Here is a 17,133-nt window from a genome sequence, read left to right on the forward strand (position 1 = left end):
CAATAAAAAGTATGTGAACCCTTTTGGAATGATATAGATTTCTGCACAAATTGGTCATAAAATGTGATCTGATCTTCATCTAAGTCACAACAATAGACAATCACAGTCTGCTTAAACTAATAACACACAAAGAATTAAATGTTACTATGTTTTTAGTGAACACACCATGTAAATATTCACAGTGCAGGTGGAAAAAGTATGTGAACCCTGGTTGAACCTCCTTTGGCAGCAATAACTTCAACCAAACGTTTCCTGTAGTTGCAGATCAGACGTGCACAACGGTCAGGAGTAATTCTTGACCATTCCTCTTTACAGAACTGTTTCAGTTCAGCAATATTCTTGGGATTTTCGTGTGTGAATCGCTTTCTTGAGGTCATGCCACAGCATCTCAATCGGGTTGAGGTCAGGACTCTGACTGGGCCACTCCACGGAGCGTATTTTCTGTTTAAGCTATTCTGTTGTTGATTTACTTGTATGCTTTGGGTCGTTGTCCTGTTGCAACTCCCATCTTCTGTTGAGCTTCAGCTGGTGGACAGATGGCCTTAAGTTCTCATGCAAAATAGCTTCATAAACTTGGAAATTAATTTTTCCTTCGATGGTAGCAATCCGTCCAGGCCCTGACGCAGCCCCAAACCATGATGCCCCCACCGCCATACTTCACAGTTGGGATGAGGTTTTGATGTTGGTGTGCTGTGCCTCTTTTTCTCCACACATAGTGTTGTGTGTTTCTTCCAAACAACTTAACTTTGGTTTCATCTGTCCACAAAATATTTTGCCAGTACTGCTGTGGAACATCCAGGTGCTCTTGTGCAAACTGTAAATGTGCAGCAATGTTTTTTTTGGACAGCAGTGGCTTCCTCTGTGGTATCCTCTAATGAAATTCATTCTTGTTTAGTGTTTTGCGTATTGTAGATTCGCTAACAGGGATGTAAGCATATGCCAGAGACTTTTGTAAGTCTTCAGCTGACACTCTAGGATTCTTCTTCACCTCATTGAGCAGTCTGCGCTGTGCTCTTGCAGTCATCTTTACAGGACGGCCACTCCTAGGGAGAGTAACAGCAGTGCTGAACTTTCAACATTTATAGACAATTTGTCTTACCGTGGACTGATGAACAGCAAGGCTTTTGGAGATACTTTTATAACCCTTTCCAGCTTTATGCAAGGCAACAATTCTTAATCGTAGGTCTTCTAAGAGCTCTTTTGTGTAAGACATCATTCACATCAGGCAATGCTTTTTTTTTAGGACAGAGCAGCTGTAACCAACACCTTTAATCTCATCTCATTGATTAGACTCCAGTTGGCTGACACCTCACTCCAATTAGCTCTTGGAGATGTCATTAGTCTAGGGGTTTACATACTTTTTCCACCTGCACTGTGAATGTTTACATGGTGTGTTCAATAAAAACATGGTAACATTTAATTCATTGTGTGTTATAAGTTTAAGCAGACTATGATTGTCTATTGTTGTGACTTAGATGAAGATCAGATCACATTTTATGACCAATTTGTGCAGAAATTCATATCATTTCAAAAGGGTTCACATACTTTTTATTGCAACTGTATTTGTTATGAATTGTGCAGCCAGAAAACAAGTTCATATCTCTACTCCTGAAATCAGACAGATCATCATACACCAGTCAATAGGGCTGAATAGTGCAAGAATGAAATTCCCTTGAAGAATATCTATAGCCAAAATTATTTTTTTACCAAAATCATGTAATATGAGGTCAAACCTAAAACACTGTCAATTTGTATGCAATCAGACAGGCCCTAGAACTACATGATTAAGGTAAATCTAAAGGAAACTTTTTTAAAAAACTGTGTCAAAATAAATAAAATAAAGTAAAATAAATAATATTTTTTTTTTAGAGCGCCCCATCCCGAGCTTGCACGCAGTAGCGAACGCATACGTGAGCTGCGCCTGCATACGTGAGCGGCGTTCAAACCACACGTGAGGTATCGCCGTGATCGTTAGAGTAATAATTCTAGCCCTAGACCTCCTCTGTAACTCAAAACACGCAACCTGTAAAAAATTGTAAATGTCGCCTGTGGAGATTTTTTAAGAGTAAACGTTTGTCACCATTCCACGAGCGGGCGCAATTTTGAAGAGCGACTTGATGGGTATCAATTCACTCGGCGTAACAGTATCTTTCACAACATAAAAAAAAAATTGGGCTCACTTTACTGTTCTCTTATTTTTTAATTCGAAAAGGTGCGCGTTTAAGACCGCTGCGCAAATACGGTGTGACAAAAAGTATTGCAATGGTCGCCATTTTATTCTCTAGGCCGTTAGAAAAAAAACAGAGCAATAAAGATCTGACACAGGTTGTGACTGCTCTATCCATCTAAAGCTGTCTATACACATTTACAAACCAATGTTCATACAAATAGCATACCTCCCAACTTTTTAAGACGGGAATGAGGGACACCTATTTTCAAAAGCATAGTATGTAAGCATAGGACACACCCCCTTAAAGGAGAATTATACAAAAAATTGATTAAACACACAAGTGCTATTTTACCACTACTGTTCCTTTATATTGGCTATTGAAATGTACAAATGCATGAATTTAGAAATTGGATGAAAGGTTTAGCACTTTAAACACAGCTACCGTATTTTCCTGCGTATAAGACGACTTTCTAACCCCTTAAAATCTTCTTAAAAGTCGGGGGTTGTCTTATACGCCGGTAACCTAACCTTACCTTATCCCAGAATCGCGGCCGTACGATTTTTCAAAAGCCGCGCCTCCTACGTCTTCTGTTCCGTGATAGGCGGAAACACTCAACTTCCCAGGAGGCACTGTGTTCAGTGTACGCCTATCACGGAGGCCATCTCATCCTGTGTTTAGTGTCCGCCTATCACGGAGGCCCTCTCATCCTGTGTTTAGTGTCCGCCTATCACGGAGGCCCTCTCGTCCTCGGACGAGAGGGCCTCCGTGATAGGCGAACACTGAACACAGTGCCTCCTGGGAAGCTGAGTGTTTCCGCCTATCACAGAACAGAAGACGTAGAAGGCGCGGCTTTTGAAAAATCGTACGGCTGCGATTCTGCATGTCTTGGGATAAGGTAAGGGCACAGTCTGGCATGTACTGGGGCACAGTCTGGCATGTACAGTCTGGCATGTAATGGTGGCACCGTGAGGCGAGGCATGACTAGTAGGAAGGGGGTAGTCTTATACAGCGAGTATATCCCAAAACCAACATTTTGGCTGGAAAATTAGGGGGTCGTCTTATACGACGGCAAATACGGTATATAGATCAGACCAAAATGAGGGACAAATGAGGGGGAAAAAAGGGACATTGTTTCAGATCAGGGACAGTTCCTGGAAATCAGGGACAGTTGGGAGTTATGTAAATAGTCATACCAACATTTACATGAAAATTCTTTGTACGTTTGATGACTGGACTAACTTCATTTGTTGTTAGAAATTCGTTCCTTTGAGCAAATTTTTTATTTTTTTTTGCTCCTTTCGAATTTTCACTGTGGTTGAAAACTGACCCTACTAACAATTTTTAAAAGCAAACAAATGTTTTAAAATCTAATTTTTTTAACCAATTCTACTAGTGTATACCCGGCTTGACCACTCTATCCAAAACTGGCAAAAATGTAAATAGGTTTGGCTTTAGAAACACCAAAAGGGCCTCAAAGCGATATATTGGTGGGGGCGTGTGACGGGTGGCGAGGAGGTAGTATGTCTTCTCCTCACCACCAGATTTAACCCTCTAAATGCTGACCCAGTGTGCCACAACCATGTGCATTGTACACTGTTGTGACATGGCCCCATTCACTTGAATGGGTCATATTTGGTGGCAGTACTGACTGTGTGCCATGCATGGGAAGCAAAGCATGGTGGCATGGGTACAGCCCTTGGCAGCTGCATTTCTCTGTTTAGGTGGGGAGTCAGGAGGCGGTAAAAATGCGGCTCGACCTAGCCACCTGTGTAAATGAGCCATTAGGTCCTTTTCACTTGGACAATGCTACTGACTGAAAACCGCAGTGGATCTCTTTGTCAGCAGGCAATCGAGAGGTGATGTGCCCGCTGTTTGAAGTGGGACTCACACCAAAATCTGTCTTTACTGCTCATGGAAAAAATTGCGGGCTCATTGATTTGTATGGGGTATGGTAGCAGGTGGAATTGCCTGCTGAATGTAACATGCCCTCCTATTCCTGCTGCATGCAATGAGTACAGGGCCATCCAGCGGCAATTCCTTGGTTCTGATCCAAAAAAAAAAGGCCTTGGCTAAAGTTCATCTCTGTAATGCTGTAACTTCAAACTGGATAGACCGGCATTACATGATAGGGTAAGGTTTAATAGATATACAGCGAGACGTTGACGTTGCAATAATAAGTCTCATAAAAGCAGCGGATTAAAAAAATAAAATAAAGGGAAGAGATCATAGTAAATATCTGTCTGTTTTATACCAGATATAAAAGCACCACATTTTTATGTTTGTTACTAGAGAAACACCACAGTAAGAACACATTGCAAATTAGGAGACTGAAAATGTGATCCGGTGAGGGTTTCAATGATGTATTAATATTCTGCTCAACGTGTATTCTGTTTTGTATTTTGTTTGGATTTGTGTTAGTTTTGTTGATTTAAAAATAATAAAAAGAAAAAACAAAACACATTGAAAGTTCATTTCAAGGGTGCAGAAAAACACAATAAATTTCCCAATTGCTTGGTAAAATATAAAAGCTAAGGTTGCACCGAGTAAAAACCCTGCATGTCTCCCCTGTGCTCCACTGCATGGGATGTAATGCTAATTGCACTGCATTACATTTTATCCCGGCCTTGGGGTTGAAGTTATTTATTATTATTTTATTTATTATTATACGAATAATAATAAATGAATAAATAAATGTAAAATAAATACAAAAGTAAATAAAAATCATATATAACAAATAAATACCAAGTAACAATAAATAAAAGATTAACCCTTAGTGCTCTTTCACACGGACGAACCGTATCAGCAGACTGAGGAAAATCCTATTTTTCCATCCATCTGCGGATCGGATTGGATGTGTGCGGGGACCGCCCTGTCATCCGACAGGTCAGTGGGGATCAACGGAGCGATCCCCGCTGAGCAAGCAGAGGTTCACGGGGCAGATCATTACTGATCCATCCCATGTGAAAGAGCCCTTAACTTACCCTTACCCCTTAAAAAATAAACACCCAAACCCCAACATAAAAAAATACTATTATTAATAATAATAATAATAATAATACATTTTTTGTTTGAGCTTGGATGTTGTTATATTATTAATAATTTTAAGATTTAAAACGGAGGTTCACCCTAAAAAACATCTATGTACCATCCCATCCAGCATACTTGCGTCAGCTATAGTATGGTTTTTTTTTTTGCGCTGTATTTACCGTTTAATCGTGCAGTTTCGTTTCAGACTCCCGCGGGGAGTAGGCGTTCCTATGAAGAGGGGAACATGATTGACGTCCGGCTATGGCGCGTTCCGCGTTCCGAAAATAGCCGAAATAGGACTCGGCTCTTCACGGCGCTATACGGCGCCTGCGCACAGACTAGGAGCTGACTGCGCAGGCGCCGTATATATCCGAATCCTATTTCGGAACGCGTGACGCGCCATAGCCGGACGTCAATCATGTTCCCCTCTTCACAGGAACGCCTATTTCCCCGCCGGAGTCTGAAACGAAACTGAGCGATTAAACGGTAAATACAGCGCAAAAAAAAACATACTATAGCTGACGCAAGTATGCTGGATGGGATGGTACATAAAAAAAAAAAAGTTTTAGGGTGAACCTCCGCTTTAAGGTTAGAGGTTAATTATTTATTAATGTCTTATTACATATTATTAATTTATTTTACTTATTCATGATGATTTCTAGTTATTTGTGTATTTTTTTTACATTTATTTATTCATTCATTCATATATTATTACTATTTTTTACTTTGCGTTTTTGCGCAGAAAATCGCACGAATGGTGCGTTTCCATTCATTTCTATGACCCATTTCACAATGAAGCGTTTTTACAGCGTTTTAGCGTTAAAAATATCGCTATTCAAACGCTAATAAAACGCTCTCCATGCATCTCAATGGACCCTTTCACACCGAGTCCTGCAAGCAGCATCTCTGGAGCAGCTTTTGGGCGCTGAAAAAAACGCTCCAAAAACGCCCCTCTCCATTGAAATGAAAGCGATGTAAAACTGCTTGCCCTTTCACACTGAGGCGTTGCAAAAACACCCTAAAACGTTAGGGTCTTAGCGGTGCTTTACCAGCGTTTTTCAGGGGGGTGGCAGTGTGAAAGGGCTCTGAAAGCACTCGGGCTTTCACATGAGGATTTGCTCGAATAACGCTCGAAAAACGCCCCAGTGTGAAAGGGGCCTATGAGAAAAACGCCCTAATCTGGACGATTTGAGTGACAAAAAAAAGCTTCAGAACTTGTTTGAGCATCAGGCGACTTGGAGTGGAATCAAAAAACACACGGGAAACATGCCACAGCAAACGGGGTAAAAACTGACGCGTTTCCATTATTTGTCAACGGCACCCTAAACACTGCCATTTTTCTGCGATTGATGCACGACAAATCGCGGCAAAATCACGCAAAGAAAAATCGCAGGATGTGTGTTGTCCCAATAAAAGTTCCAAATTGTGGCAAAATTGTGCAAACAAAATCGTGGGACGGGAAGTTCTTTTTTTGGGGGGCGACATACATCCCGCGATTTCTCGTGCGACAATCACAGCAAAAATCGATCCACGTTTGGGGTGCCATTAAAAAAACAATGGCTTTGCAAACGCGTCCTGCCGCGATTCTGGTTCAGAACGCCCGGGTGTGAATGGAGCCTTAGGCCGTAGTCACACAGGAACGCCTGTCCCAGCACGGTGTATGAATTGGCCCCCAGGCCTCTGCTGTGTGATGTGTTTTTTCCCAACTTTATTGGAATGTCACAAAGTGACCTTTCATTCAGTTCTAGCAGCTGCAGCGATGTGTGTTGCGAGGGATTTGCACTACGCTGAAAGGAATATTGCATGCTGTACTTTTTTCAGTGCATATCACCCCAGTGCAGAGCTGTGACCCGCCATAATAGGGGACAAGGATTTTTATATCCAGTCATTAAATCTCCAAAGAACTGTATAAACCCCAATAAATGATATATTAACGCAGGGATTCTCAAACTACGGCCCTCCAGCTGTTGCGGAACTACACATCCCATGAGGCATTGTAGAACTCTGACATTCACAGACATGACTAGGCATGATGGGAATTGTAGTTCCTGAACAACTGGAGGGCCATAGTTTGAAGACCCCTGTATTAGCGTATACCAATCATTCGATGTGATGACAGCATTTGTTTTCTCCCCCCCCCCCTCCTCCCTCTGTTTTCACCTGGTGATCTGGTGAGTAACCCACCTCCTGTATTAGAGTGCCTCCACTCTGGATGAAGACACACAGGAGGCACAGCAGACAGCAGCATTGTCAGTCTGGGGGGAGGGGAGTGTTAGATGTATTAGCAGCTTTAGATACACCAGAAAGTTGAAGCCAAACTCCAGCTCACACTTTATGATCAGTTCCAGCAGGGAATAAAGGTTTTACATAAATTAATAAGCACCCCTGTCAGTATTGAATGGTTTGTCTCATCCCTCTAACTGCTACATTTGCTGGAGAGCTTGTGCTTCTGAAAAAACAACAGACTTACTGGCCAGATCACCATGATAGAAAGAAAACGAATGCACAGTTCGCATCTAAGGCTTGGTAATATAATAAATGGGTGGAATGTCCCTTTAATGAATGGGGCTGATCAGTATAAAGACACATCCTCAGTGTGATCACATCTCCCTCCCGGACAGTCCCATCCAACCTCAGAGATCGGCTGTGCCGGCCATCTACACGCCGATCCTGTGTGTGTATGGTGGAGATAGGAAAAGTGTATACTGTACCTGCACCGCCGCCAACTACAACTCATTCACCCAGCGCTCCTTCCGTCCACGCTAACGACTGCAGGACAGCCAGCCAATCAGAAGCCAGCATCACTAACATTAGCCAATCACATGCGAACTCAGGGCTCTGCCCACAGCTCCTATGCCAGCTGGAAAGCAAGCGAATAGTGAGGCATGCGCAGTGTAACTTTAATGTCAACCTGGGCAATTGGAGCATGGGTGGGCGGGGGAATGGGCGGTGTTAGAGCACGCAGGACCGTACGCCCTTACGTCACGCGTTAGCAGCGGCTTGGGTGACGTAGTTGCCCCTGGTAACCTGGAGAGTCGTGGAGAGGATGGTGAGTGCTGCGATGGGGATGATAGTTTGGGGTGGAGGGGGTAACCTGGCTGGACAAGGGTCGGCAGGCGGCTAGAATGGAGGGACTCAGTGTCTCCGCGCTCTGGCGGAGGGAGACGGTGCTCCGTTGCTGGGACGCCATGATGCTGAGGAGGGGAGGGGGATGCGAGGCACCGCTGACTGATCATGGCTTACTCCTTGTGAGGAGATCTCCTGTGGAGGAAACCATTGATCCCACCCGGAGTATGTGTGCGAGGAGGATAATCTCCACCTGTACATGTGTGATCACACTCTGCACCATAGGACAGTCCCCATCCACGCTTCAGCATTGCCCATAGCAACCAATCAGAATTCACTAATCAATCTGATTGTCAACTTCCCCATGGCTTCATCAAAGACTCAGAACAGCAGTGCCCATAGGAACCAATCAGAATTCACCTTTACTAATCAAACTGAAATCTCATTGGTTACCAGTTTCCCCATGGCTTCATCAAAGACCAGAATAGCAGTCCACTTCGGAAACCAATCAGAATTCACTTTCACCAATTAAACTGATATCTGATTGGTTGCCAGTTTTCCCATGGCTTCAGCAGAGACCCAGAATAGCAATGCCCATAGGAACCAATCAGAATTCACCTTCACTAATCATTCTGAAATCTAACTGGTTACCCTTTTCCACATGACTAATTGCTTGTATTATTGAAGAATGTTATGAGAAAAAGATGCTCCTTCACCGCTCCTTCCCATTTAAAACAATGGGAAACCGTGGCAATGCCGCCCGCAATGCGCCTCTGCAGAGGCGGTATTAACCCTTTATCGCACCGCTAGCGGCCGAAATAACGTGGCAAATCCGACGGTAAAGGGCCGCTATTTTTAGCAGCGCTATACCGCCACCGTGCCTCCCGCCCCAGTGTGAAAGGGGCCTTAAGGCGGAACTAAATTTAACTGCTTTTCCAAAACGGTAGTGGTTGGAATGCCCCCAGTATATTGCTCCAGCCAGCCCAGTCCCTGGTACCAGGTGCTGGTTTGGCTAAGTACAACAAAATGGCACACAGACTGCATATCACCACTCAATTTAGGGCTTAATTACAGAGGCATCTACGATTAAGACCTAAACTGGGCGAAACGCGTTCGTCAGGGGCGGGGGGGTTCTCCCATGAGTGGGGATCAGGCTGAGGCCACTTTGATACACTTTTGAGTGGTGGTGTGCAGTAAGGCCCCTTTCACACCTGTGCCACTTTTCCTGCGACTTTGGACATCAGGGTCACATGACAAGTCATTCCCAATGCTAACCATTCATATCTGTGAGACTTCAAAGTAGTCCCTGCACTATTTTGGTCCAACTCTGATGCAAGTTGAGGTCCGAAGACCACGTTTACACAGGCATTCCCTGAAATTGCATCAAAATCTTGTGACTTTCAAGTCACAGCAGTGTAAGAGGGGCCTAACAGTGTGCGGGGAGGCGCCATTTTGTTGTAGACCTGGTTTACATTCAAGGCATGCTGTGAATGAAAATGATCACAGCGGCTTTACACTTTTAACCGAACTGTCAATCCATCAAAGGCTGGTGTCATAACTGATCAGATGTATGGCACCATGCCAACTACAGATCAGAGGCTGAGATGGGAGCTTCCTTGTCTGCAGAGGATAGGAGGGTTTAGTTCTGCTAGAACACTTGTCAGCTGAACGTATAGGAAGGTTCCCTCTGTTCTGGTGATGACTGTAAGGGCCCTTTCACATTGATCTATAGAAAAACGCATATGTGGTTTACCATGATTTTGCTGTGTTTCATGTGTGTTTCTGAGTTGCCTGCACCTATGAAAAATGCACATGTGACTTAAAAATCGCGGCGCAATTTTCCCCGCAAGGTCCAGTCATTTCAATAGCTGCATTTTTGCTGTGGTTTTTTCAAAACCAGCACGCAGGACTTTTCAAAACGCACCGCACTCACAGCGCAGCGGTGTGAAAAGTCCCATAGGAATTAAAGGGAAACATGTCTCTTGCAAGGTAAAAATGCAGGAAAGACATAGACCTCCTTCACACAGCTGCAGCCGTACCAGGATCCAGCATTGAGCTCCCTGAGGGGGCGTTGGAGACCTTCTTCGGTCATCGGCATCTTAACTGTGGGCACCCGACTTTGACAGCTGGCAGCTTTACAGCCAGAAGCCCACTGCACATGCGCAAGCCGTGCTGCGTTTTGTAAATGGTCCCGCAGTCTCCTGAGACCTGTGACTTGTCCCAGAAAACTGCGGGTAGGGATGGGGGAAGGAGAATTTCCACTCGGATCGCCTAGGTCAGTGATGGCGAACCTTGGCACCCCAGATGTTTTGGAACTACATTTCCCATGATGCTCATGCACTCTGCAGTGTATGAGAACATCATGGGATATGTGGTTCCAAAACATCTGGGGTGCCAAGGTTCGCCATCACTGACCTAGGCGATCGGAGTGGGAGCAGGTACCTCCTAAACCAGGTACCCGCTCCTCCCTCCCCCAAAAGAATGCCTTAAAGCAGAACTTACACTTTAAGCAGCACAAGGCATGGTGCATCAAATGTCATTTTGTGACCCTTCAAAAAAGTAAAAAAACAAAGTTAAATTGTGTGTTGTGACCAAGCACCTCCCTACGCGGTGCCTACTAGCCTGCCCACATTTTAGATTTCCCGTCACTTTTTGTTCCGGTGACAAATTCTGAAGATGGTTGAGGACTGATCTCTATGGCAACTAAAACCTGGCAGAGGTTGTAACCCCCATTCTGCTCATTCCATAATTCGAAGTTCTACTTTAAGGATGACGTCTGGGTTGTCGATCTGTATTTGTATTAATTCTCATAAATCAGCGCACTGATTATTCTTCAGACTGTTCTCTGGGCAGATCTCTTACTGTATCAGTGTGGAGGGTACTGACTGCCCTCTATGCCATTATTACACAACTGCTGCACTAAAAATACTACCAACACTCTCCATACATGTTTCGTTTTTCTCTCAAAGGGTGGACAAAAGAAAATAAGTCGATTGCCCATCAACACTAAACATTATGAATGGGGGAACCCCCCCCCCCCCCCCTGCCAGTACTTGTCTTCTCACAGCTGCAGCATCTGTTGTGCTTGGTAGCCAATCCGCTTCTTTAATTAGGCTTTGACCATAAAACCTGTAAGCTGATTGGTTTCTATGCAGAGCTGCACCCAGTTTTAGTAAATTCTTCTTGTATTGTTTGGCCAGTAACCTCCAACCTGGCTCAGTTTGTGTCCCATTGAGGAGATTATCCTCCTTCTCTTCCAGAGACACACCAGGGAGTAAAAGGATTTTTTTGTTCTGTAGACCTCAATGGAGAAGTTGCAGAAAAACATGTAGTGCGTTTTTTTATTTTTTTTTCAAAATGTTACTGTGATTTGTATTTTTTTAACCATTTCAGCCCCAGAAGGTTCCTAATCAGAGCAATTTTTGCAGTTTGGCACTGCGCATATTTAAATTGTAATTGCGCATTCATGCTGTACCCCAAAAAATTATGTCCCCCCCCCCCCCAAAAAAAATAGAGCTTTCTTTTGATGCCATTTGATCACCTCTGCTATAAAACACATCCAATAAAAAAAATGTAAATAATCAAATCTCCATCAATATGTATTCTGCTTTGTTTGGTTTGCACAAAAGTCATCAGGCCAGATCCACAAAGAACTTACGGCGGCGATACGCCGCGTAAGTTCTACGATGCGCAGTCGTATCTTTGTTTTGTATCCACAAAACAAGATACGCCTGAATCTGGGCTAGATCTGACTGACGTACGTCTTAGTACGCCGTCAGATCTAAGGTGCATATTTACGATGGCCGCTAGGTGGCGCTTCCGCGTTGAGTATGCAAATTAGCTAGATACCCCAATCCACAAACGTACGTCCGCCCGGCGCATTTTTTTACATCGTTTACGTAAGGCTTTTTTCGGCGTAACGTTACCCCTGCCTCTATGAGGCGTATGCAATGTTAAGTATGGACGTCGGGACAGCGTCGAATTTTCCGTTGTTTGCGTAAATCGTTCGCGAATAGGGCTTTGCATACTGGGATACCCCATGGACGGCGCATGCGCCGTTCGTTCAAAACGTCAATCACGTCGGGTCACGATTTAGTAGCATAAAACACGCCCAGCTCTTCATAATTTGAATTGGGCGCGCTTACGCCGGCACATTTACGATACGCCGCTGTAACTTAGGACGCGAGTGCTTTGAGAATACAGCACTTGCCTCTCTAAGTTGTGGCGGCGTAGCGTAAATGAGATGCGCTACGCCGGCGTGGATGTACGTGGATCTGGCCCATCATGTCTACAAACTATGGGATAGATTTATGATTTTTTTTTTCTAACTAGTAATGGCGGCGATCAATGTTTCTGAGCAGGACTGCGACATTGCGGTGGATATATCTGACACCAAGTGACACTTTTTTTGGCAACCACCAATACAATATAAGTACCGACCCCAGTGTGAAAGGGGTCTTAGCAGAGCTTTACCAGCGTTTTTCGGGGGCTGGCAGTGTGAAAAGGCTTTAAATCGCCTGAAAAACTCCTCGGTGTGAAAGGGGCCTTACTTGCCAAAAAGGGGAGGGTTAAGTTGTGATTAGCTTGAAATCGTTTCCTGCACAGATGTCTATTAAAATCGCACCTGAAATCGCCAAAAGTAGTATAGAAATTACTTTTGGGAATCAGTGTTGCACCGATTTGGACGGTTCCATTGTGGGCAATAGCCGCCAGTTTGGCATGCGATTTGACATGCCAAATCGCATCAATGATAACCAGGGATTAAGATCAAACAAGCAGCATTGATAACCAAAGTATAATGAAGAATTTTTCTGCCTCCATTGTTTGGGGTTTCTGTATTGTCAGTTACCCAGGCAGATATTTCACCCTCCTGGGGTCAGGGTGTTTCTCCATTATACGGAGATAGTTGTCAGGGGATGCCTTTATCCATTCCTCTGAATCCAGAACTAGGATCGCTGTAGTTCCTCCACCTTTCACCATAATCATAGACTGTCATTTTGCAGACCAAGAACAAAGGTTGCCTAGGTAACCAGGAAAAAACTGTGTTTGATAACTGTACTTTTGGCTCCTTTTGTGGCAGCAGTTGTCAGTTATATGTGATGGAATTGTTTGCAGCAAGCCAACCCACTAAGCAAGGTTTGAATGTTTTCCACAAAAATGTATTTTATTTTATCTACATACATAACATAGGTAAATGTATTATTGATTATTCTAAACCAGCCATTCTCACACAGGGTTCTTCAAGAGGTTGCGGGGGAGGTTTTTGAGCAGTTGCAGACCAGTGTTCATTTAGTCGACAAAAATATTTTCATAGATGAAATTAACCTTAATTTAGTCGACTAAAATATAACTAAAAACAATTCAAATGACTAAAATAGGACTTAAACCAAAAAAAATGAATTTTAGTCAAAAGATTATGACTAAAATAAATCAAAATCTGACATCAAAATGAACACTGCACTACAACATAATACCGTATATACTCGAGTATAAGCCGACCCGAATATAAGCCGAGGCACCTAATTTTACCACAAAAAACTGGGAAAACGTATTGATTCGAGTATAAGCCTAGGGTGCCCATGCCTCACTGTGCCCATGCCTCACTGTGCCCATGCCTCACTGTGCCCATGACTAGACTGACGTTTAACATAGGAGTCTATGGAAGGGGTGCCCGGCTTTGAAAAAATCGGTGCTCCCCAGCCGTAGGTCCCCCAGACAACAACCTTTGAACACTTATAGAAGAGAAATGGGGCTACATGTGTGCCAAGTTCTGGGTTCAGGGAACCTCAGACCGGCCAGTACCGAGTCCCCAAAGTCAGAGAGAAGAAGTTGGAGAAATTACCATTTAACATGGGAGTCTATGGAAGGGGTGCCCAGGTTTGGAAAACCGATGCTCCCCGGCCGTAGACTTGTAGAGGAATAATGGGGCTACATTTGTGCAAAGTTTGGGGTCCAGGGGACCTACGGCCGGCCTGTACCGGGTCCCCAAAGTCCGGGAGATCAGGCGCAAAAAGGTGACTCGAGTATAAGCTGAGGGGGGCATGTTTAGCACCCGGCTTATACTCGAGTATATACAGTAAGTAGGGGGCAGCTATTAAGCTGCTGAAAGAAAAAAATATATATTTTCTTCCTTCCTGAAGATTAATAATATGTGCAATGGCATTACAGCCAATAAAGTTTATAGATTTAAAAAAAAAAATTGTGTTATAGTTATACTTTTTTTTTTTTTTGTCAAAAAGCAGGGCGGAGATAAATCAATGTTTTTTTATTTATTTTTTTAACCATTTTTTTTTTTAAATTTTGAAATCAGATTTTTTTTAAATTTTATCAAATTATTCAAATAAAATAGTTTTGTCTATTTAAGATACATTAATTGTATTTATTCAGCATGAAATGGAGCTTAGTTATTTATATACAACAATGCTGTATCTTCTGCAATATTTACATTTTTGGTAAACTCATTTAATCTGAGCTCTGCAAGCTGAGATAACATGCACTGATGCATTCACACAATTTCACAGTAACCATGAGATAAAACAAAGTTCAGGAATATTCCTTTATCCCATTGTTTTGCAAATCTATGTGCACTACAAACTGTATGATTTGAATCGGTTATGATATCGCAATGAAGCAATATTTTTGTTTATGAAACTTTTGGTTTTATTCATTAAGACATTGTATATCACGACGGCTAAATCTGTGTCTGTGGTGCGTGTTCAAACTTTAATACCATAAATAATAACTTTTTTTTACCCCAGGAGTATATAATGAGTTGGGCAATTCTAGAGAAATGCTTAAATAATGTTTTACCCATTACATTTTAGTTCACTAAAATGTACTGGAGATTTTAGTTGACTAAAACTATTCAGACGACTAAAATACGACTAAAACTGCATTTTGGCAAAAGACAATAATTAAAGATAAATTTGATGTCAAAATTAACACTGTTGCAGACTGACCCCTTCCTACCGAACCCCCCCCCCCCCCCCCCCAATTTCCCAGTCAATGCTCGCATTGTGCCAACATAATTGCCTTTTTAGTTGTCTGTAAGGCCCCATTTATACGTAATTTTCAACAGGAAGTACCACCCGCTGAATGCAACCTCTTTAACTGAAAGGGACCGAGCCGCAACAACGTGCGTGGTGGTGAAGGTTTTATGGCTTAAAGTGGAGTTCCACCCAAAAATGGAACTTCCGCTTTTTAGAATCCTCCCCCCTCCGGTGTCGCATTTGGCACATTTTGGGGGGAGGAGGGAGCAGATACCTGTGTAATACAGATATTTGTCCCACTTCTGGGCATAGATCACCACAGTGATCGCGGTGACCTACACCACTTCCGGCGCCTACTCTGTTCCTCCTGATGTCTTCTGGGAGAAGCACAGGGACCAGTGAGGACGCGCAGTAGGGAACCACTTCCTGATTCCCTTACCGAGGATGACGATGATCGATTATAGTGGTACAACGGATCGTAAATGATCCGTGATCCGAACAGGTCACCATATGCGGATCGGCACACCACGTTATCCACGGGGCTCCGCTGCTGCCTCAGCCATAGAAAGGCTGTGCCTTCGGCCTAACTCCCGGAGCAGCGGCCATCTTGGTCCACCCGGCGGCGGCCTAGGTGAGCCTAAAGCGGCACGCTGACGTCATCGCCTGGCCTCAACTGCTCGTGTTCTGCCGGCTTCTCTGGTAAGACTAAGCAAGCACTAATCTTCCTATACAGTGGGGGAGATGTCTGTGGATATTACAGTGGGGGAGATGTCTGTGGATATTACAGTGGGGGAGATGTGTGTGGGTATTACAGTGGGGGAGATGTGTGTGGATATTACAGTGGGAGAGATGTGTGTGGATATTACAGTGGGGGAGATGTGTGTGGATATTACAGTGGGGGAGATGTGTGTGGATATTACAGTGGGGGGAGATGTGTGTGTGTGTGTGTGTGTGTGTGTGTGTGTGTGTGTGTGTGTGTATATATTACAGTGGGGGGAGATGTCTGTGGATATTACAGTGGGGGGAGATGTCTGTGGATATTACAGTGGGGGAGATGTCTGTGGATATTACAGTGGGGGAGATGTGTGTGTGTGTGTGTGTGTGTGTATATTACAGTGGGGGGAGGTGTGTGTGTGTGTGTGTGTGTGTGTGTGTGGATATTACAGTGGGGGAGATGTGTGTGTGTGTGTGTGTGTGTGTGGATATTACAGTGGGGGAGATGTGTGTGGATATTACAGTGGGGGAGATGTGTGTGGATATTACAGTGGGGGAGATGTGTGTGGATATTACAGTGGGGGAGATGTGTGTGTGTGTGTGTGTGTGTGTGTGTGTATATATTACAGTGGGGGGAGATGTCTGTGGATATTACAGTGGGGGAGATGTCTGTGGATATTACAGTGGGGGGAGATGTCTGTGGATATTACAGTGGGGGAGATGTGTGTGGATATTACAGTGGGGGGGAGATGTCTGTGGATATTACAGTGGGGGAGATGTGTGTGGATATTACAGTGGGGAGATGTCTGTGGATATTACAGTGGGGGGAGATGTCTGTGGATATTACAGTGGGGGAGATGTGTGTGGATATTACAGTGGGGGAGATGTGTGTGTGTGTGTGTGTGTGTGTGTGTGTGTGTGTGTGTGTGTGTATATTACAGTGGGGGGAGATGTCTGTGGATATTACAGTGGGGGAGATGTCTGTGGATATTACAGTGGGGGGAGATGTCTGTGGATATTACAGTGGGGGGAGATGTCTGTGGATATTACAGTGGGGGGAGATGTCTGGTTCTACAGTGGTGGGGAGATGTCTGTGGATATTACAGTGGGGGGGAGATGTCTGTGGATATTACAGTGGGGGGGGGGGAGATGTCTGTGGATATTAC

The 17,133-nt window shown here is 44.0% G+C and overlaps 2 protein-coding genes across 2 annotated transcripts in view; one reads left to right on the plus strand and one right to left on the minus strand.

Annotated features, from left to right (window-relative positions):
* SFXN2 (sideroflexin 2) overlaps positions 1-8,069 on the minus strand; it is a 98,762-nt gene extending 90,693 nt beyond the window's left edge. Inside the window, exon 1 of the mRNA XM_040361883.1 lies at positions 7,910-8,069. The gene's annotated coding sequence lies outside the window, so the exon portion shown is untranslated. The remainder of the gene's footprint in view (positions 1-7,909) is intronic.
* Positions 8,070-8,154: 85 nt separating this feature from the next.
* The window catches only part of ARL3 (ADP ribosylation factor like GTPase 3), a 61,572-nt gene continuing 52,593 nt past the window's right edge, over positions 8,155-17,133 (plus strand). The window contains exon 1 of the mRNA XM_040361884.1: positions 8,155-8,247. Coding sequence (XP_040217818.1) covers positions 8,245-8,247 — 3 coding nt within the window. The 5' untranslated portion in view covers positions 8,155-8,244. The remainder of the gene's footprint in view (positions 8,248-17,133) is intronic.

This window comes from Rana temporaria, chromosome 8 (genome assembly GCF_905171775.1).
Source record: "Rana temporaria chromosome 8, aRanTem1.1, whole genome shotgun sequence".
Classification (NCBI taxonomy): Eukaryota; Metazoa; Chordata; class Amphibia; order Anura; family Ranidae; genus Rana; species Rana temporaria.